The sequence below is a fragment of the Trachemys scripta genome, chromosome 11, assembly GCF_013100865.1.
Source record: "Trachemys scripta elegans isolate TJP31775 chromosome 11, CAS_Tse_1.0, whole genome shotgun sequence".
Lineage (NCBI taxonomy): Eukaryota > Metazoa > Chordata > Testudines > Emydidae > Trachemys > Trachemys scripta.
The window spans coordinates 63,014,233-63,037,134 of NC_048308.1; the positions used below are offsets into that span (position 1 = coordinate 63,014,233).

The following is a 22,902-nucleotide window of genomic DNA, read 5'->3' on the forward strand; positions in this document are numbered from 1 at the left end:
GTTGCTGGCAAGAAGGAACTGAGAGGGCATAGAGTCGGCAGCGCCTGGTATACCAACACATGAGTGTGGCACTCCAGGAGGCGCCACAGCCGACCCTACGGATACCGCTTAGGCAAAAATCTCTGACGACTGTGCATGTGGGCGCGCGCACACCTAGAATGGAATCAACATGAGCAACACATCTCAAAGAACAAGTTACGAAAAGGTAGGTAACCGTTTTTTCTTCTTCAAGTGCTTGCTCATGTCGATTCCATTCTAGGTGACTCACAAGCAGTATCCTCCGAGGTGGACTCAGAGTTGCCAGTCTAGCAGCTTTTTCTCTTGAAAACCACTGTAAGGATTCATATATTGACCCTTTGGTATACCACAGATACTTGTTATGTGGACTTTGAGGAGTAAAAGTGATGAATTTGGAAGATTTTCTCCCTCACCTATCTGTTTCTCACTGTGGTTGAAGGGACTTTCCTTTATCTTTTGAGAAGTTATTGTAATTGGTGATGTAACAAGAGCACATATGTGTGAAAAGAGAGGCCAGCTGTAAAAAGTGGTCACATAGTCTGGGTGGTTGGCATCATATTATGCAAAAGGATCCATGTTCTGTAATTCTATGGGATTACAGTTCCTGGTTCCTTGTTTTTAGTTTGGGATTCAGTTTTTATAATGGACAGTGCAAAATGCTTTATTGTTTTTAAAAAAATATTGTTGATACTGAGCACAGTTCCCCTTCCTTCTGCCCCAGGTTGCAGAAAGAGGCTGGAATCCCAAGGGAAGCAATCAATCAGGATTTAAATCCACCACCTAAAATGTTCTTTCCCTCTACCTGTTTTTCTCTCCTTGTGTTTTCTTTCAGATTCCTCCTCCAAGTATAAACTTCACCCTGCCCTCTCCAGTACTGGGAATGCCCTCTGTGCCAATGTTTGACCCCCCGTGGGTTCCACAGTGCAGTGGGAGTGTGCAGGACCCAATTAATGAGGACCAGTCTGTAAGTTGAAGAGCTCCCTAGAGGGGATATTGTTATTACTTAGTGACAAATTATATCCAGGAGTTGTGGTTAGGGGTGGAGGGGGGGGAGGAGGAGGGAGGGAGTTAAAGAAGACCAAGTAGTCTAAACTCTGAATTTCCTTACTTGTGTCCGTTTACAAGAGATCTTTGAGTACATTCAGTATAGTGCCTAGGCATCACATGTTCAATGTTAATATTTTTCCTGTTTTTCAGCAAGAGACTTAAGACAAGAAATCCAACCAAGAGCTTCCTTGTGAATCTCTATATGGTTAACACCTATTTGTTGTGGGTGTGTCTGTGTGTAGATGGATGAATTTGATCTTTAGTGGTTAAATGTTAGAGGTGACTCATAAAAGTGGCCTAAAACACATGCTGCATGAAAACCAAACCAATTGCTTCAAGGTGGTTTTTTTCTTCTTGCTTTTCTGGCAGAAGTCATTTTCAGCCCGGGCAGTGTCACGTTCCCATCAGCGAGCAGAGCACATCCTGAAGAACCTGCAGCAGGAGGAAGAAAAGAAGCGCCTAGGCCGGGAAGCCAGTCTTATCACGGCCATTCCCATCACCCAGGAGGCCTGCTATGAGCCCACCTGCACCCCAAACTCAGAGCAAGAAGAGGAAGGTGCGCTCCAGAGCCATGAACTACTTGCCAGGGACCAATAAGCACATGCTTCCCACATGGAGCAGATCTTAGGGATGCCGTGAGGATGGAAAGTGAGCATTAGTGATAGGGAAGACCCCACTTTAACATCCTCACCATTTCGGACCCTTTAAAGGAACTGGTTTTTAATCACTTTAAGAACCTAACAGCACCGTACAGGTATAAGGAATCCATATCAAAAGATAAAAGATTCAAAATGAATGAGAAAAAAGTGTAGCCAATAATTAGTGTAATAAGGGCCCGAACCTGTGAAATGTTGAGTGCTGCCCGCAAGAAACTGGGTGTCCTCAGCTCCCACTGACCAATGGGAGTTGGGGACTCTCTGTACCTCATAGGAGGCACTTAGCACCTTGCCCAATCAGATCCTTAGAATATGAGAATAAAGGAAACTGAAAAGTTAGCCTTTGGGTTGAGGATTTTCATTGGGTCAAGCTAATGCAATAGAGAGAATTAGTTAAATGTCCTCTTTTTGCACATTGGAGCTCCACAAATATGCTGATGTGTCCTGAGCTGTGTATGCAGTGGAAAATCTGCAAACAGAATAGTGGCATCACAAGTTCACCCAGACAGTATCTAGAGGAAGGACAACAAATTGTCTAGCAATGTGATTTGTTAGGATGTAGAATAATCGTCTAATGGAAGCTGTGGACCTGCATCACCTGAGTCAACTGAAACTTGACTCAGCAAAGCACTGGGTAATATATGTTAAGGAACAGGCCTGCTATAGCTCCCAGGGGATGGACGAAATGACCTAGATCATCTTTTTAGTTTCTAAATTGTGCATTTCACAAGAAGACTGACTTTTTTTTTCCTGCTCCAATCTGGCAGCATGCTGCTTCTCTCTGGGAAGTGCCTTGAATTGTGTCAGTCAAATTTATAAACCAAAATTCACATCTCCTGTTTTCTTTGTCAGTAGAAGAAGTCACCAACTTGGCATCCCGCCGTCTCTCTGTGAGTCCCTCCTGCACCTCCAGTACTTCTCACAGGAACTATTCCTTCCGTCGTGGCTCTGTCTGGTCAGTGCGTTCAGCCATCAGTGCAGAAGGTGGGGGTTGACTTTGCATATGTTTTTAATTCTCCTTACAGTGTATATATTCATTCTGTTGACTCACAGGTCTCATGTCTTCCTTGGTCTTAACCAAAGCTACACCTGCCTTTTGTCAGGCCTGCTTGAAAGCGCAGGAAGTTCTGAACTAGTCAGCCCCATACATTATGATACTGCTGTTCATTCCCATGTAGCTTCTCTTCAGTTTCAGTGTTTCATTGTGAATTACTGCTGAGTTGTGTCATGTGAAGCATGCCGGGTGGAGAACTGTAATTGAAAGGGATTGTACCAACAGCACATTGGCTAACTCACGCCTTTTACTCCTCTCTGCTCTAGATGAGGAGCACACTACCGAGCACACTCCAAACCACCATGTGCCACAGCCCCCGCAGGCAGTGTTCCCAGCATGCATCTGTGCAGCTGTGCTCCCCATTGTTCACTTGATGGAAGATGGAGAAGTCCGAGAGGACGGAGTAGCAGGTGCTGACCTAGATTAAACATTCATGGACTCTTAATCAGAGGTTACAAAAATCTCTAGCAGTTTGAACAATGGCTCAGATTAGTAAGAGCAGGTAGGCTGGTAGCATCAGAATCCAGTTATTAGTGGTACCCAGGCTTTTTTAAAAAGCTAGGAAATCACTCACAGAAATAAACACGTTAAAAGAACAGTTTTAAGGTTGCAAAGTCAAGTCCTCAGAATTTAGGAAATGCCAGAATCAAGGTTGCCTGTGCAACCTTAATGTGATTCTCTTGTGTGAATGCATTATGATACAGTCTGTAATTACCTGAGCACATCTTATATTTTCCACAGGACCTCTGCCTCATTCAGTGCACACAATGGATGCTGCACACTTAATGAGCAGCTATTCAGTATTTTATTTTATCCTTATTGTTCAGTGTGTGGGCCCAGGCCTTATTTACTGCACACTATTCAAACCCTGCTCTGAAGACAGAATTGTTAATTTCCTCATGGACTTTTCTGTGGCACTCATCACTACAGTACGTGAGTGCTTGACAAACATTAATGAATTTATCTTCACGTCTCAATCCTCCATACCCATCTACGACTCCTTGTCCCAGGTCCAGTCTCACCCCCACACTTGCCTCCTTAGCTCACTTATAGGTCAGAATCCCAGTCCCCTAACCCTCCCTGGCGCCATCTTTTAGTCCCCCACCCCACCTGGCTCCTCACCCCTGTGCACTTGAATCGGGCTATTTCCTCCTTTTCCTTCTCATTGCCTGGGTGCCTGCAGGAGGATCACTGAGAGCACGGGAGATGCAATTCCCCTGTTCTCAATTCCAGTGCCCGGTGCCACACCAGCCCCTGGCTGCCAAGAGGAGCAATTGGAGAGAAATTCCTGCTCAGCCCAGGCAGCCCTAGGATGGAGCATGCTACATGCAGACAAAACCTTCGGAAAATCTAGCTGCTAAATACTGAGCTTGTGCAAACTGAGCTTTTCAGAGGCTCATAATTTAGCCAGGTTTGAAAAAAAAATTATGAAGATAGCAGAAGACACATCTCTGACATCAGGGTGAGGCAGCTGCCAAATGTTAAGTCCTTGCTCTAAAGCATGGACGTGTCAGAGTTTCTCAGTGAAACAGTTCATTCTCAAAAGTGACAATCATTTTTGCTTAAATGTACCAAAAATATTCAGCCTGAGGCTGACACCCAGCATGGAAAATGTCAACCCAAACAGTTAAAGTTTGGCAAAGTTGTGAACAACTGAAAAGAGGATCTTACAATGGGAAGTGTTGGGCAGTTTAACTATAGGCATCACTAGCTGTGTTGTCTCTAATTCCACTGTCCAAACACTAGCCACAAATAATACGATTTAGTGAAAAACAAAAAATTCACAAAAATATTTGCAGTTTTTAATTAACTGACCATATGTAATCATGCATCTGAGTTTCACTTCTGCAGATGCACATGGTTCTCTGGTTTGCTGGTAGACATCAAACATTTTAATATAAATATACACCTTTAAGACTTCTCCTCAAGATGAGGTTCTCACTGGTTCTTTTTCTTCCTTCTGTACAGTGAGTGCTGTGGCCCAGCAGGTCTTATGGAACTGTTTGATTGAAGATCCCTCGACGGTTCTACGGCATTTCCTGGAGAAACTCACAATAAGCAACCGACAGGTAGGTTCTCCTTTTCCCAGTATAGACACTAAAGGAGAGCTTAGCCATCACTTAATGCACGAAAATACAGGAGCGAGTAAAATCACTTAAAGGGTAAACAGTCTTTCCTATAAGATGGCTTAGAATACCGACAACCAGATCCTCGGCTGGTGTAGATCAGTGTAGGACTTATCAAGTCAATGGGGCTATGCTGATTTACACCACCTGGGTATCTGGCCCTGATTGTCCAAGGCCCTGACTCTGTTTAGGTCTCTTAGTCATGAATCCTACTGAGCTAGGTATCCTCAGCTGGTGCAAATGAACCTAGCTTCCTCGGAGCCACTCTGTTTAACCCTCCCTGAAGTACAGGCCTGACAGTCAGCACCCTGTTTGCAGTGTTGTAGCCATGTGGGTCCCAGGATATTAAAGAGATAAGGAAATACCTTTTATTGGATCAGCTTCCATTGGTGAGACAAACTTTCAAGCTAACACAGAGCTCTTCTTCAAGTCTGGGAACTGTACTAATCAGAATGTCACAGCTAAATACAAGGTGGAACAGATTGTTTAACATAAGTAGTTAATACATATTATTGTAATCCTTTTCTGTGCTATGTCTGGTTTAGATGGTAAACTCTATGGGGCAGGGATCTGTCACTTTTGTTGATCTGCAGAGCACCTTGCACCCCTGTAGCACTATATAAATAATAACATGGACAACACCATGCACACCAGTGACACCATATAAATAAGAACATAAGAACGGCCATATGGGGTCTGACCAATGGTCCATCTAGCCCAGTAGCCTCTCTTCCAACAGTGGCTGGTGCGAGGTGCTTCAGAAGGAATGAACAGAACAGGGCAATTTATCAAGTGATCCATCACCTGTCATCCAATCCCAGCATCTGGCAGTCAGAAGTTTGGGAACACCCAGAGCATATGGGGTTGCATTCCTGATCATCTTGGCTAATAGCCATTGATGGACCTATCCTCCATGAACTTACCTCATTCTTTTCTAACCCAGTTATACTTTGTCCTTCACAACCTCCCATGGCAATGAGTTCCACAGCTTGATTGTGCATTATGTAAAGAAATACTTCCTTATATTTGTTTTACACCTTCTGCTTATTAATTTCATTGAGTGACCGTTGGTTCTTGTGTTATGTCAAGGGTACATAAGACTTCCTTGTTCACTTTCTCTACACCATTCATGATTTTATAGAGCTCTTATCATATCCCCCCTTTCGTCATCTCTTTTCTAAACTGAACAGAGACTCCCCATACGAAAGCTGTTCCATACCACTAAACATTTTTATTGCCCTTCTCTGTACTTTTGCCAATTTTAATGTATCTTTTTTGTGGGATGGGGTGACCAGAACTGCACACAGTATTCAAGGTGAGGGGATATCATGGATTTATATGGTGGTGTTATGATATTTTTTTGTCTCATTATCTATCCCTTTCCTAATGATTCCTAAAGTTCTGTTCGCTTTTTGGACAGCTGCTGCACCCTGAGCAGATATCGTCAGAAAACTAATAATGATAGTAATGATGATATCACAATAGATAGCGATATCACCATCCTTATCACCTGTCACATGTATATCAAAGTTGACTGCTCACACTCGCTGCATTAATGAGACAGTGAATAAAAAGAAAACAGGGAGAAAAGCAAGTCAAATCCTTTTTGCCTCTGTTTTTAATGACTGTGCACAGAGGCCTAGCTATCTTTACAGCTTCTGACTTAGGCTAGAGGGGAGACCTGGAAGTTTCCTTTGAATTCAGCCCAGTCAGCCACAGATGCTTGTTAAGCATCCAGACTTGAAAGAGTAGCTCTTTCCCCTACAGCCCTCATCACCGTTAGAAAGTTGGAATCTGCTGTGTGGCCACCAATGGCTGTTGAAAGGGGATTCTAGGTGAGGGGCGGGGGAATCTTTAAAAATACAGGTGATGTCTACACTGCAGTCAGAGGTGCAACTGCAGCGTATGTAGACATACCCAAGCCAGCTCTGATCGAGCTAGCGCAGATAACAGTAGCAGTGAAGCTGCTGCAAAATGGGCGATAGCACAGGCTAGCCACTTGAGTATATACCCAGGGTCCCAGGCAGGTTTGTACATCCTTTACTGCTGCCCGTCCTGTTGTGACTTCACTGCTGTTGTTACCTGAGTTAGTTAGATTGTGTCTGCGCATGCTGCATTCACACCTGGGATTGCAGTTTAGACATACCTATAGGGAGAGACCATTTAAAAATTAAACTCTCCAAAACAGAAGAGATAAGGGACCAGATTTTCAGCTGGTGTAAATCAGCCAGTGACATCAACTATGCCAATTCACACCCGCTGAGAATTGGCTCCAGGCTTTCATAACATTTATCCCTCTGTTCTCAGATTTCCTTCTTCTCCAAAGTATTTTACGTACGAATTGCTGGGGAACCTTTTCAGTCTCTTCTGATCTCTCACACCATTAAAAAACAGAAGTGGCTCCAATGAAGTAAATGGAGCTGCCTAAACTAGAGTAAAGCTGGTGTAAGTGAGGTTAGAATCAGTCCCATAACTTTAAAAAGTTTTTATGAAACATAACATTTAAAAATTAAGGAATATCTTAGTTATAGCTTATTGCACTAATAAATAGTAAAATTAGCAACTTAAACAATGTAAAATTCTAAAGGAACAAAGAGAGGAAAGAAATAGTTAAGTCTAAAGAGCTGGATTCTCTGGCCCACTCCACTGTCTTTGCACTGCCTAAGCATCACAAAGAGACCTTCCGTAACTTCTCTGGCACCTCTGCCAGGTGTATAGCCGGCATGGCCTGTCCCTATGCCTAGCCAACAGCCCTGGCACAGGGGCCATGCTGGAGTTAGGGAGCAGGGAAGAGGAGTGTCCAGACTGTGATGTGCTCTGTCTATCCTCAACTGGTGGATGATCCCTATGCCAGCCTACACACGTTAGAACTGCCCAAAGGAGAAAACAACAGAGAATCTGGTCCAAAATGGGAACTGTAACCAAGCAATGACAACGATCACAGTAAAGTGAATTAATTTTCATATACTCTCTGCAATACTGTCCTAGTAGCACTTTTTCATTGTAAGTAAGAACTTGAATTGCTACAGGGAAGGTGCGGCGACAGGATTGGCAGATGCCCGTGGTGATATCTCTAGGTAAGAAAGTGATCCACAACGTGAAACAGTGAGAACCACTGACCTAGAGAATACATTCACTATGGCCTTAGACTTGCACTTAGAATTCTAAGTTATCTCCTAAGCATATGGTTCCATTTCATGCAGCGAGAGAGAATGAGAACGAGAAAGGAAGGAAGGAAACTGTAGGCTATTTTGTGATGGAAATTAAAAACTCTTGCTCTTCTTCCAGGATGAGTTGATGTACATGCTGAGGAAGCTCCTACTGAACATCGGAGACTTCCCTGCCCAGACGTCTCACATCCTGTTTAACTACTTGGTGAGTGGCTCCCAGTACCAGCCTACAGCCCATAAACCTAACCTTTGACTGCCCATTTCCTAAAGCACATGTGTTACAATCTAGAAGGAGAGAGTGCCCTGTGGTTTTTGCCCACACAATTTATGCACATCAAACCTCCAGCTGTCAATGTAGATCATCCGGCTCAGACAGGCTTCCATTCCCTCGCCCTCCCTGCCCCCCCGCCATTTATTAAAGAGTGAAATAAACTGTTATCCTGTCATCCCAAACCCACAGCTACGCACAACCCTTTTGCAGAGCAATCATTGCAGTTCTGCTGGGGGAGACCATGCAACATGTGTACCCCCTAAGCTGCACTGTAGGAGAGTCTGCGTGAGGGATCATGGGCCTGTTCCTGCCCGCCTTATACCAGATCCTCCTCCACTCACAATTCCTGCTTTCCTGACTTGGTCCAGGTCCCCGCTCCTCCACCCTGCCCTGACTGTGACTTTGGTTTTGCTTGACTCCTGATTCTGTCTCCAGCTCCAGTTTCTGTCTCCTGACTCCAACCACTAGGCACGACTGCCCATGCCCTGGTCCTCAGACACTGCTGCACAGATCCTCCCTTTCCTCCACTCTATAGAGATAGCGTATAAAGGACCATGGTGGCTTCTTCCCTACCCACTCGTCTGCCAGGTGCCCATCCCAGCTATTACGGCTGATCTGGATCAGCCCCTCAGCACACATCGGTGGCATCCCATACTCACCCAGAACAGAAGGAGGTAGAAAGCTGACATTGGGCATAGTCGGACTAAGCGACATGAACTTTCAAGTATTAGGTTTGACAGGTTGAGTCTTCTCCCAATGACAAGTAACGCTACAGGAACCATCTTTTTGTTCTGTGTCTGTATAGTGCCTTGCACAGCAGGGTCCTGGTCCATGACTGGAGCTCCTAGGTGCTACGACAGTACAAACAATAAATGTTCATCACAAATGCCTCTGTCTGACTGAGCCACGTAGTTGACTTGGGTTGATGACAGACTGACTGCTCCTCAGAATAACGGAGGACTGTATTAATGATAACTCTGGGACATGGAGTTGGCTGAAGCAGGACTAATGCCAGTAAAACAATGTGATGTGTATACAAAAGCAGCTGGAGTGCCACTCTTCTGTTTGTGCCCTATAGGTGGGATTGATCATGTACTTTGTGCGTACTCCATGTGAATGGGGCATGGACGCCATTTCAGCTACCCTGACCTTCCTGTGGGAAGTGGTGGGTTATGTAGAGGGCCTTTTCTTCAAGGATCTCAAACAGACTATGAAGAAGGAGCAGTGTGAAGTAAAACTGCTGGTGACTGCCTCAATGCCAGGTAGGAACATGTACAATCTTTAAGACCTAGCTGGGATCCTTTACCTATCTTCTATATTTGCTATTTTGCTTACTGCTCCTACACCCCTAAAATATAGAATTGCTGGTTTGAGATCCATTGGAAGAAGGTCAGTGGAAGCTCCCTCTTAATATTATGAGACATTTTTAAGCCAGTCCTCCTTGAATTTGGGCTCTGTAAAATAATTCTTGAACAGTTCATAGCCCCTTCAGAACTCTGCAGGCAAATAAACAAAAAGTGACATCAGAACAGTCTGTTCAGCGTGAAGCCATGTGCCAATCAGTCCCTGAAGGACCGCCAAGTCTGATCATTTGAAGAGTCTGCCACTCAGGGATAGCTCAACTTGAAACCCTCCAGTATAAATCATGGCAATGCCTGGGGTTAATAACCAAGAGTGTAAAGTGGTAACCCTACATCTTCATGAGCCAGACGAGATTGCTCTGTGAAAAACGGAGTTGTTGTTTTATATGTATTTCTTCCTTAGCGTAACTGTTACAGTTAAAACCAATTGTAACCCCTTAGAAAAGATAAGTTCTCATTAAATGGGAGTATAAGTATTGCATAATGGATTCCAAATACCTAGAACTTGTGTTGGCTCCTCACAGGACGAATTTCACCCATTGGCCTTACTCTGTGAATAGTCTCATTGAAATAGCATATGAATTACATGAGAAAGGAGGAGAGAGAGAATGACAGCTCTTCTTTACTATAGGCACAAAGACCCTGGTAGTGCATGGACAGAACGAGTGTGACATCCCAACCCAGTTACCAGTGCATGAGGACACACAGTTTGAAGCTCTTCTGAAGGTGGGAATGAGGTTTTTGGTAGAGCTGTTTGTTGATACATTAGCTGTCTGTGTCTGTCACATCTAAGTTTTAGAAATACAGTCTTACAAACATCCCAATTTCAGCGTGGTAGAGGAACGCTGCTCTGATAAGCACTTCCATCTCAAGATGGGTGACCACTACTGTATAAATTGCGGAGTGAACTGATGTCTAATGTGGGGTGCTCAGGAGTTCCCATTGCTAGCCAATGCCCCACAAGTGTAACTCTGGGGCCAACAGACTGCTGCAGATCAGATACAATTTGCTAAATAAATTAGTTATCAATTCACTGACATACTCATCCATTCATTTTGTTCTGGTGTTTGACCAGCTCTATTACCTATCCAAGAAATCAACCAAACAGCTGTTCCCACTAAGAACTTTTTGGTGGCCCAAGTAGTCCTGATTCCACCACATGATAACCAGCAGATTTGTTTTTGCCTCAGTGGAGAAATCAGCATTTCAAGAAGAAAGAGGATGGTCCAGTGGTTCAGGTGCTAGCCTTGGGACTTGGCAGATAGGGTTCACTTCCTTGCTTTACTAAAGATTTCAAATATGATCTTGGGCAAGTCACTTAAGCCAGTGGTTCTCAACCAGAGGTAGACATACCCTAGCGGGTACACAGAGGTTTTCCAAGTGGTATGTCAACTCATCTAGTTATTTGCCTCGTTTTACAACAGGCTACATAAAAAGCACTAGCCAAGTCAGTACCAAGTAAAATTTCATACAGACATTGACTTGTTTATACTGTTCTACACACTGAAGTGTAAGTACAATATTTATATTCCAATTGATTTATTTTAGAATTATATGGTAAAAATGAGGAAGTAAGCAGTTTTTCAGTAATAGTGTGCTGTGACACTTCTGTATTTGTATGTCTGATTTTGTCAGCAAGTAGTTTTTAAGTGTGGTGAAACTGGGGTACACAAGACAAATCGGACTCCTGAAAGGGGTACAGTAATCTGGAAAGGTTGAGAGCCACTGACTCAGGCCATGTCTACACTTACAAGCTTACAGCGCACAGCCCTGTACCGATACAGCTGTGCTGCTGTAAGATTGCTTGTGTAGCTGTGTCGAGCGCTTATGCCGGCAAAACTTATATCACTATTGGGGGGAGTTTTTTCACCCTCTTGAACAACAAAAGTTTTGCCGACGTAAGTGCTATGTAGGCATAGCCTAAGGCCATGTCTACACTTGCTGCGATGTGTAGAGTACAGGGACTAGTACTAAACATGTAGCTGCATACTGCAGTGAAAGGCAAGCTGCATCTGCACATGTCATTGTGGCGTGTAGCTACAGGCTGTAGCCTATAGAGAAAGGCTCCGGCAGTGGGGAAAGGCAGCATTGCCTTTCCCTGCTGCCAGAGCCTTTCATTGACTTTAAGGCCAGAAGGGACCATCGTGATCATTTAGTCTGATCGCCTGCACGTTGCAGGCCACAGAACCTTGCCCACCCACTCCTGCAATAGGTCCCAAACCTCTGGCTGAGTGACTGAAGTCCTCAAATCATGATTTAAAGATTTCCATTTTACAAAGAATTCACCATTTACTCTAGTTCATACCAGTAAGCGACTCGTGCCCCAGGTTGAAGAGGAAGGCAAAAAAAACCCAGGGTCTCTGCCAATCTGACCTGGAGCAAAATTCCCTCCCAACCCCAAATATTGCCATCAGTTAGATCCTGAGCATGTGGGCGAGACCCACCAGCCAGACACCTGGGGAAGAATTCTCTGTAGTAACCCAGACTTTCCCTGCAGCAGCAAACTACGCTGCTGAAAATAGCAGTGTAGACATGGGAGGCACTGCTTGGATGTGTGGGGCACTGGGGGGTCAGGCGTGTCGGGCACTCTGCTCTGCCCACCTAAGTAGTGCCTCACCATTTAGGCAGCTATTTATACCTGGGCTAGGTGGTCGAGAAGTGTCTGTTGTCTAAACGCTGCCATAAGTGTAGATATAACCTTTGTCTCTCTCTGCCTTATTTCCACGTTTTGTATCACAGCACTTCCTTACCTCGTAGGGTGTTGTGAGGATAAATACATATGTCTGTGAGATATTTGGGTCTTGTAGTAATGGAGGCAGTGATACCCATATGATGATGTAGTTATAGAGACAGAACAGGTCTGGAGGCAGAAATAATTGTTCTGTGGATAAACCAAGGTAACATCGGTCCCCAAGACTGTCAATCCAGCAGATTTTAGGAACACTGAAATGGATGTGTGTAGATATCTAGATATACACGTTTTAAATGAAGAAATAAAAGTGTTAAATGCAAGAACAATGTGCCAATGTCAGCAAGGCATTTGGGAATGATCCCTGTATAACTGGTTATAAAACTCTTTGTCTCTCTACAACCTACTTCATGAATAACAAGTTGGTCTTTGTTTCTTCCCCCTTAGGAGTGCTTGGAGTTTTTTAACATACCTGAAACCCAGTCTGCTCATTATTTTTTAATGGATAAACGATGGAACCTTATTCATTACAACAAGGTGAGACAAAGGCCTGGTCCAGCTGATTTTATTCTTTCTTCATCCCTTCCTGAATATTGGGAGTGGCCAGAATATAGCAAGAGGGCCATATGTGGCCAGAATTCTATCATCATTGATACAGAGCTGTGGCCTGTGGAAATTATGGGTCTTAGTGTCCCTGGAGAGAGATTGAAGTGATCCATGCCCTGTTATCCAGTCCCAGCTTCTTGCTACAGTTACAGCTGTATTTTTTAAACATCTTGATTTGTTATTCTCTTCCATTGCAGACTTACGTCCGGGATATTTATCCTTTCCGGAGGTCAGTGTCTCCACAGCTCAACCTGGTACACATGCATCCAGAAAAGGGTCAGGAACTCATTCAGAAACAGGTATCTCACCACCACCATCTCCATTGTCCTTTCAAAGGGCTCCCCTCGTGCTGTGAGGGGCGCACTTTTCCAAAGGAGCAGCTTGTGGCATGAAAGCCTCCTGGGCGTCATTTCACCAGGCATGCTGCGTGTTGAGAGACAATCAAGGAACTGAAGAAGGCAGTGTAAACTCCCTGCAACTGGATCCTTTTAGCTGTATTGTTCTGCAAATGTTCTCATACGTGTGGTTGAGTAACTCCACATACTTCAGCTTCAAAGGCAGGGATATCCACATTACCTCTTTCCAGGCACCGGCCCCCGGCCCTTTGGGAGCCTGCTCGATGACTTTCCCCCACAATTCTGTCTGTCTCTGCAATAGATGCTATCACTTGTGGTTTCTTCTCCCTCATGGGAGCGTCTCCTCTGCCCCGTACTTGCTCCGCCTCTCAGATATTCCTTCTTGGGACAGGATTCTCCTCTCCCCGTCACCTGAGGCACAACTGTAGCAATTGGCATCAATTGCCTTGCCTTACAGTGTCCCATCTGCTCCATTAGCTCTCACCACAGCCTCCAGAGGCTCTCCCATTGGGTCTTGAACCCACGTAGTGGGGCAGTGACCGTCCCATCATGTACCAGTGGAAGTATCAGCTCCTGGAAGAATCAGGTGTCATCACCCAGCCCCGGGAGGAAAGGTGAAGGCTCTGTCACTGGGCCCACCTGCCCCACCTACTAGAGTGGCCTCCAATCCATCCTCAGAGTCCCTGCTCTTCTGATAAGCCAGGATGTCTCAGTAGCACTCGGGGAGAGTTACCCCAGGGCACTTGCCTTCCACTCTTTCCACTTTGTCTTTGCACTTAGGTGACGAGATTGATCTTTAAAAATGTCACACTCTTTTCAAACCCCTTCTGATTGGAGCGATTCTGCTGTGTGTGTGTGTCTCTCTCTCTCTCTCCACTAGGTGTTCACCCGCAAGCTGGAGGAGGTAGGACGGGTGCTGTTCCTCATATCACTGACCCAGAAAATCCCTGTGGCCCACAAACAATCCCATGTGTCTATGCTCCAAGAGGACCTTCTCCGCCTGCCTTCCTTCCCTCGGAGTGCCATTGATGCAGAATTCTCCCTCTTCAGTGATCCTCAAGGTACTGGGAAAGTACTTGGCAAAGATTTCACTGGCTCCATTTGCATATTGAACTTGGCGCCAGCAGCTTCATTCAGGCAATCTTATTACTCGCTCAGAAAGACTGAACAGCATAGAGGTTTATCTCATCTTAAAGAAAAATACCCTGCCCAGGAATATGAAGTCCAGACGTTAGGACATAAATGTGACTGCAGTAAAGGTGCTGCAGTATAAAACTGTTCATTTATTAAGAGCCCACAAGAAAAGCTGCTTTCCATTGACTTCAGTGGGCTTTGGATTAGTGCCTCAGTTACAGGCACTCTATACACTCTGATTACTGACAATCACTGCTAAGGCACCTACAGCTGTGCTCACAAACTTTGTATGGAGTGTGCAAGCTCTGCCTTTGAGCATGCAACATTGCACTTGGAAATTAGGTAACTGCATATCCACAGGGGAATTTATGTGTGTAGTTAAACAACTTGCATGTGCAAATGTGGGGTCTCCAGCCATGATGGGCACACTTGCAAAATTTTGCAAGAGGAATTTAGGAACTGCCCCCTTTCAGAGGTTAATCCTGTTACTCAAGTAGGTTTTCTAATCAAACTCTGGGGTGGATTAGACAGTCCCCTGCCCTGGAGGGCCCTTTTCACTGTGTGGTAAGCATTGGCAGGTCATGCAACTGGATGTCTGCTGACACTGGAGGCCTTCAGTTTCAGAAGCAGCATTGTAATTGCACATCAGCATCCAGCTGTGTGTTTCCTTCTGGGATAACCCGAAGGGTAAAAATATAGTATTTATCCACAAAGCCAACAAGCTGCCAATGGTATATGCAAGATTTGGTCTGCTTTAACTTAAAAAGACAATGAAAAATTGAATGAATTTTAAACATATAGAATAAAGATTAATAAAGCCCTGTGATAATTCATCACATTCCTCCAGTGCCCCTTTTATACTTCTCTTTTCTATTGCTTAAATGCGATTGGCCAAAATCTGTTGTCATCAGTGGAGTTGCACCACCGATTAATTTGGTTCAATCCTCCTTTAAAAATGACCTGTAGCCAAAGTGGGGATAAGTTTTGCTGGAGGAAACTATGGAGAGGCCATTGCTCAGCAGATCCCTTCCATTGGTCTTTGGGAATGTTACCCAGCTGGAAATGCCTTGCTGGGCTAAGGCGATTAATTAGCTTCTATGTTGCCTGCATTGTTCTTGCAGCTGGGAAGGAACTCTTTGGCCTTGATACCCTTCAGAAAAGCCTGTGGATTAAACTCCTGGAGGAGATGTTCCTGGGCATGCCCAGTGAATTTCCCTGGGGGGACGAGATCATGCTGTTCCTAAATGTCTTCAATGGAGCCCTGATCCTGCACCCAGAGGACAGTGCCTTGCTAAGGCAGTACGCTGCCACTGTCATCAACACCGCTGTGCATTTCAACCATCTCTTCTCTCTCAGTGGGTACCAGTGGATCCTCCCCACCATGCTGCAGGTGAGTATCTTCCTCCCACTGGTTAACACCGAAGACTAAAGAGCTGCTGTGAGTCATCATAGCTAGCAAATCAGCGAGTGACACAAGCATTCTGATAAAGCAACAATAATAAACACACTGAATACTCAGTGCTTTCCATTGTTAAGAGTGCTTTACCAGCAATACGTACCTCCCCATTTTACAGGTGGGGAGACCAAGGTGGAAGGTTAAGGGCTTTTTGCCCAGGGTCTGTCACAGAACGAGTTGTCACTATTTGTATTGGGGATCTGCCCACACCATGCAAGATGCTGTCCAAGCGCACAGGAAAACACAGTCCTTGCCTCCAGGGCTTACAATCTAAGACTTTGATGTCACTAACTGTGAATCTACAGTGCACTTGCATGTCACACACTAACTGGCCGTGTGGACCCCACCAACCTGTTAGCCACCCGAACAACCTCCTCTGGGCTACGCTAGCCCTTAATTTGCCTTGAGGTTAGCAATAGGTGCACCCCAGTCCCAGATACCCTTTGAAGGCTTCCCTCATAGTGTTCAGCCCCTTATCCACTGAGCACTCACAATAATACCAGGAATGCAATGTACACACCAGCTTGAATGATCAGTTCTTTGTACAATACGACAGCGCTGAGATATACTTACAGTGAAAACAATTATCAATTTGTTATCAAAGATCAAGGTTTAAGAGAGAGTGAATAAGGATAATGGAAACAGAAGGGTTACATGTGATTTTTGTTCTATAACATTATTCCTAAACTTAATTTAGCAGTCTAACCTTCTGTCTCAATACGTTTCTCTCACCCCTTTTTGCAGCATTTCAACCAAGCCTGGTTGAGATCCCATTTCCATGAATATAAATACTTTGTCCATTTATTTCCTCGGGCAGGACAAAGGGACGTCTTTTTGTCTTCCCAAAAAAGCTCATTTTCTGCCCCCAGAGACTGAGCTTATCTCCTTGGTGTGCAGCTCAGCTACTTTGTCTGCACCCCCTGCCCAAGGCTACCCATCGGACTTCTGTGGCATAGAAGGTCTTATGTGGGCTGTCTGTAATGGGGTGAAATCCACCCCAAATGCAGGAATTTAGTGGGGTTTGTTGCCTGAGTACAGCAAGAGCAATATCAGTAGCTGCTTTTCAAGGTAACTTGTTATATCAGCAGGGAAATAGAGCGGGCAGGCAATTTAAATGGAAAAGAGGCTACTAGCTAATTATATGGTTTACAAAGCTCAGAGAAATTAACGATTGCTGAATCCCACATCTCATCAAACACCTGCAGGGCAGGATTCTGGGAGCCAGTTATGGAGGAAATGTGGAAATACTGTTTTCAAGGCCCACAATACCTTGCAGAATTCCCTGTTTTGCTGTTTTAATTGGATTGTCACTTCTGTACACTTCCATTCCCCTTTCCCCCCAGGTGTATGCTGACTACGAAAGCAACCCACAGTTACGCCAAGCGATTGAGTTTGCCTGCCGCCAGTTCTACATTCTGCATCGCAAGCCCTTTGTTCTGCAACTGTTTGCCAGCGTGGCTCCTCTGCTGGAGTTCCCTGTGAGTAAAACCTGATCCTTCCATTCACCCTGGGGAGCATGGGTATGCAGACAGGCTTCCACAGGGGAGAAAGCAAGGGGGAAGCCGCTGGGACAAAGGAGGAGATGCATGCTTCTAATTCTCATGGAAATCAGAGCAATGTACTTGTTCCACTAATCCCTTTAGGGTCTATTAACTGTTAACCAAGGGGCAGGGCTACTCAGGGAGAACAGGGGTTTATAAAACCAGCTCCTCAGTGACCAGAGGAGCTAGCAAACAGGAGTTTAGCGAGGGAGTGTGAAATCCAGACATACCTAATATACTCTAAACTTATGCCAATAAACACCTGCCCTCCCAACAAAGCAGAGTGGGGGCTATCCTGTTCATATCACTGAATGCAACATTTAGGATTACCTGCCCTATGGGTAGGTGACATATGTGTGCATTTGGTGCAAAGACCGAGTACTGGCTCTGGAGACCAGAGTGGCTGAACTGTAGGAGCTAAGGGAGACAGAGAGGTACATAGATGAGACTTTCCAGCACACACTAGAATGGTCTCACCCCCAGTCTGACAGCCTCTGTGCTACTGAGAAGGATGGAAGTCTCAGGGAAGGAAAACATCCAACTGGAGCAGAGGAAAATGATCCCATAGTTGGAACCCTCCTTCCAGATGATGTCATGGTATCCTCTTGCATTGAGGATACCTCTGAGGGAGAGAACCCTTGTCATTAGGAAGAGACAGGTAGTAATGGGGGATTCGATCATTAGAAATATAGATAGTTGGGTTTGCAATGACTGGGAGAACTGCATAGTGAATTGCCTGCAGGGAAAGGTAGGAGAGACGTTCCAGAAGCCAAATTTAGGCTGCTAGGTGAGAGATTAAAGTCCAGAACCTCCATGATAGCATTCTCTGAAGAGCTTCCACTTCCATACACAGGGCCAGCTAGACAGGCAGAACTCCAGGGCCTCAATGTGTGGATGAGAGGATGGTGTAGGCAGGAAAGCTTTTGGTTTATTAGGAACTGAGGAAACTTTTGGGAAAGGAGGCGCCTATACAAGAAGGATGGGCTCCACCTAAACCAAAAGAGAACCAGACGGCTGGCATGTAAAATTAAAAAGGGCATAGAGGAGTTTTTAAACTAAGGGCTGGGGGAAAGCTAACAAGTGTGGAGGAACACACGGTTTGGACAGAGACATCCCATAGGGAAGGCTTTGTTAGCAGGGATTCTCTATATCGGGGTAGGCAACCTACGGCACGCGTGCCAAAGGCGGCACGCGATCTGATTTTCAATGGCACTCACACTGCCCGGGTCCTGACCACTGGTCTGGGGGGCTCTGCATTTTAATCTAATTTTAATTGAAACTTCTTAACATGTTAATAATCTTATTTACTTTACATACAACAATAGTTTAGTTCTATATTATAGACTTATAGAAAGAGACTTTCTAAAAACATTAAAATGTATGACTGGCACGCAAAACCTTCAGTTAGAGTGAATAAATGAAGACTCAGCACACCACTTCTGAAAGGTTGCCGACCCCTGCTCTATATCCTAGTAAAGAGGAGAGGATAGATGTTGATAAAGCCGAGATAGGAACTGAAGAGAAACAGTGAAATGAAAGAGTCACATTCAATTACATCACTTGAAGGCAGACAACTAAAAAGTAACAAATTTTAAAAGTGCTAGAAGTCTAAATACTAAGATGAGTGAACTTAAGTGCCTGGTATTAACTAAGGATAATGATATAACAGACATCACAGAAACTTTGTGGAATAATAACAATCAATGGGACACTGTAATACTAGGGTATAAAATATATAGGAATGACAGAATAGGTCATGCTGGTGTAGGGGTGGCACTATATATGATAGAAAGCATAGAGTCAAATATAGTCAAAATCTTAAATGATGAGGAAAGGTCCTCTCATGGATCAGTAACTGGTTGAAAGGCAGGATACAAAGGGTAGGAATAAATGATCGATTTTCAGACTGGAGAGAGGTGAATAGCAGTGTCCCCCAGGGGTCTCTAGTGGGACCAGTGCTGTTCAACATATTAATAAATGATCTGGAAAAAGGGGTAAACAATGGGGTGTCAAAGTTTGCAGATGTAATTACAAAATTACTCAAGACAGTTAAATCTAAAGCAGACTGTGAAGAGTTACAAAGGGTCCATCAATGGCTATTAGCCAGGATAGTAAGGGATGCAACCCCATGATTTGGGTGTCCCTAAGCCTGTAACTGCCAGATGCTGGGACTGGACGACAGGGGGTGGCTCACTTGAAGATTACCTGTTCTGTTCATTCCCTCTGGTGCACCTGGCATTGGCCACTGTCAGAAGACAGGATATTGGGCTAGATGGATCATTGGTCTAACCCAGTATGGCTGTTCTTATGTAGTTATTATAATCAATTCTCCTGCTCCCCTTATTCCGCCCCACCAACAGTTTTGTGCATGGCTAGGTGCATTATTTTTTATTTCACCTTCTGAAGCATCTGACATTGGGCATTGTTGACAGCAGGGCCAATGATCTGATCCAGTATGGTAAATTCAGTCATACTTTATATTAAATTCCTATTTTAAATGGTTTATAAAGCGTTAATAAATGATTAATAGCTGTTGTAAGCATGAGACAGACATAATATATGGTTATAAGCAACCTATTCACCAGTTGGACTCTAGCAATTGATTAACCGTTTATTAACCTTTTATAAGCTATTTATAAATGGAACCTTAATATAAAGTGTGACCATCACTTCTATAATCTTATGTTGAAAAAGAAACAATGAGCTTAAATTACAGCAAGGGAGATTTAGGTTAGACATTATGAAAAACTTCCTAACTGTAAGGGCAGTTAAGTACTGGAACAAGTCACCTACGGCGGTTGTGGAATCTCTGTCATTGGAGGTTTTTTAATAACAGGTTAGACAAACACCTGTCAGAGATGGTCTAGATAATACTTAGTCCTACCTCGGTATATGAGAGTGGACTAGATAACTCATCAAAGTCCCTTCCAATCCTATGATTCTATGATTGATTGTGAATATAAAGGTCCAGAGGGAGTTAGGGACCTTGAGTATCTGTGATACAGTGCCATTACTTCAGAGGACAGCACTTGAATGAACCCTTTGGAAGTAAAGCTATACAATTTCCAGACCACGTTACTGCTCTGGCCTTTGTTTGCAGCATCAAACAGCGCACATATTGTTTTATATGATTACTCTCCTGAACTAAACTTGTAAACTCTATGAACTCGTGATTAAAACTGAACAGTTTCTGTCTGCAAATGAAGACACATGGGATGCAAATAAAATAATAAAAAAATCAATAATAAATGGGTGTCATTTAAACAGGATGCTACAAACAATGGACCCAGCAAAGGAGTGTCAGCTCAGTGCCTGTTTGACCTGCTGCAGTCCCTAGAGGGAGATACACCTGACATTTTGGACATCCTAGAGCTGGTGAAAGCAGAAAAGCCTCTCAAATCATTAGGTAATAGCAAATCTTCCTTTTGTTATCCCCTGTATTCAAGAGACATGATTATTTATTTAGTATCTAATATGTTGACCCAGTAACATTTGCTTTAGGCTTTTTGTTTTTGAGTGCAGCAGTACCAGCTTCTTACATTTTACCCAACTGTGAGGGTTAGGTTTATCCCAATCGTCCATTAGGTATTTCCATAAAGGGTTATTTATTTAATTGAAAAACATTTTCTGTTGTGCTGAGAGAGCAAGTTTGAGACCAGCCACTGGGATTTTGAATTTTCTCAATGGGGAGTGAAGAACAAAGATCCCAAATAGGCTGCATCATGTAGACAAAATCAATGCAGCCCCCTACTCTGCTCCATGCTGGCAAGAAACAAAGGCATCAGATCCCCAGGATGGACTATGACTGGCAAGTGATGGACACCAATCAGCAATTCTCTGGTGTTCTGCTCGGGGGTTTTGGGTCTGGCCCATCTCTAAAGACAATACTTGGGGCTATTCAGAAACATGAAGGATCCTCCCTTCCTTCAGCAGTAGAAGCAATGGGATGCTACATTTAGCAATGCAGCTGCTTTGCTGTTTGTGGAGAAATAATGTTTGCTGCTACTGTATGGACCTTTCAGCTGTTTCCAGGCTGTTAGATTCACCTTATACACAAGCTGTTCATTACTGGTATTCCAGTAATGTGGGGTTCAAGGAACCATGAAGCCCTCTCGGATTTACAGGAAAGGTTAGTTATGTTCTGGGATTTTGCAGTATTGTACAGCAGTACCACTAATTATCATATGAAATAATTAAGGGGTGCTGATATGGTCTTGCTTTTTCAGGAGCAAATTGTACAATACAGCATCTCTCAACTCGTTAAGTTTTAAAAAGAACAGGAGTACTTGTGGCACCTTAGAGACTAACACATTTATTAGAGCGTAAGCTTTCGTGGGCTACAGCTCACTTCTTCGGCTGTAGCCCACGAAAGCTTACGCTCTAATAAATGTGTTAGTCTCTACGGTGCCACAAGGACTCCTGTTCTTTTTAAAACTTAACGAGTTGAGAGATGCTGTATTGTACAATTTGCTCCTGAAAAAGCAAGACCATATCAGCACCCCTTAATTATTTCATATGATAATTAGTGGTACTGCTGTACAATACTGCAAAATCCCAGAACATAACTAACCTTTCCTGTAAATCCGAGAGGGCTTCATGGTTCCTTGAACCCCACATTACTGGAATACCAGTAATGAACAGCTTGTGTATAAGGTGAATCNGATTTTCAAAGGTGCCTAAGGGAGTTGGGCACCTTATTCCCTTAGGAGCCTTTGAAAATCAGATTTATTGTTTAAAGTGAGAATATAAGGCAAAAAATTCAAACTTAGTTGCCCAATTCAGACACGTCTGACCACATTTTCAGTTGCTCAACACCCACAACTGGAATTTGATTTTCAAAAGAGCTCAGAAACCTAAATGAGTGGTCAGATTTTCAGAAGGGGGCATTGTGTGCTGAACTTGTTTGAAAATCTGCCCATCGGTGCCATAAAGGGAGTCCCAGGGTACTTGAGCACTTGTGAAAATCTGGCCTTCATATAGGTGCCTTAATGAAAGTTGAATTCTTGAAAATGCTGACCCATAAGGCCCAAATATTCAATAGTGACCAGTAATTTTGGTTGTTTCTATTTTTGGGTGTCCAACTTGGGACATTCTAAGAGAATTTCAGAAAGTGCTGAGCATCCACATTGTGAAAATCTGGACTCTTTGCGGTATCTCACGTTGGGAACCTAAAAATTGAGGCACTGAATGATAACATTTTCAAAAGCACCTAAGTCCCATTTTCAAAAGTGACCTGAACACTTAGGAGTCTAAGTCATTGGCTTTCAATGAGATTCAAGCTCCTAAGTGCTTGAGTCACTTTTGAAAATGGGATTTAAGTGCTTTTGAAAAAAAAATATCTACAATTGCTAGCTGCTTTTGAAAATGTTGGCCGCAAATCCATATGTAGGCACCTAAATAAAAGTGACCTGATTTTC

General features: G+C 43.9%; 1 protein-coding gene across 12 annotated transcripts in view; it reads left to right on the plus strand.

Moving 5' to 3' along the window:
- Nucleotides 1-22,902, plus strand: part of UNC80 (unc-80 homolog, NALCN channel complex subunit) — a 181,021-nt gene that overhangs the window by 112,127 nt on the left and 45,992 nt on the right. For 10 of the 12 annotated variants that reach the window (XM_034785311.1, XM_034785316.1, XM_034785321.1 and 7 more), the window contains 14 exons: nt 851-982; nt 1,435-1,621; nt 2,574-2,705; nt 3,042-3,185; nt 4,744-4,844; nt 8,190-8,276; nt 9,421-9,604; nt 10,335-10,429; nt 12,840-12,929; nt 13,196-13,297; nt 14,235-14,415; nt 15,610-15,878; nt 17,288-17,422; nt 20,753-20,891. In XM_034785311.1, the coding sequence (XP_034641202.1) occupies nt 851-982; nt 1,435-1,621; nt 2,574-2,705; nt 3,042-3,185; nt 4,744-4,844; nt 8,190-8,276; nt 9,421-9,604; nt 10,335-10,429; nt 12,840-12,929; nt 13,196-13,297; nt 14,235-14,415; nt 15,610-15,878; nt 17,288-17,422; nt 20,753-20,891 (1,978 nt within the window). The remainder of the gene's footprint in view (nt 1-850; nt 983-1,434; nt 1,622-2,573; nt 2,706-3,041; nt 3,186-4,743; nt 4,845-8,189; nt 8,277-9,420; nt 9,605-10,334; nt 10,430-12,839; nt 12,930-13,195; nt 13,298-14,234; nt 14,416-15,609; nt 15,879-17,287; nt 17,423-20,752; nt 20,892-22,902) is intronic. The other 2 variants (XM_034785312.1, XM_034785320.1) reach the window with 1 other exon arrangement.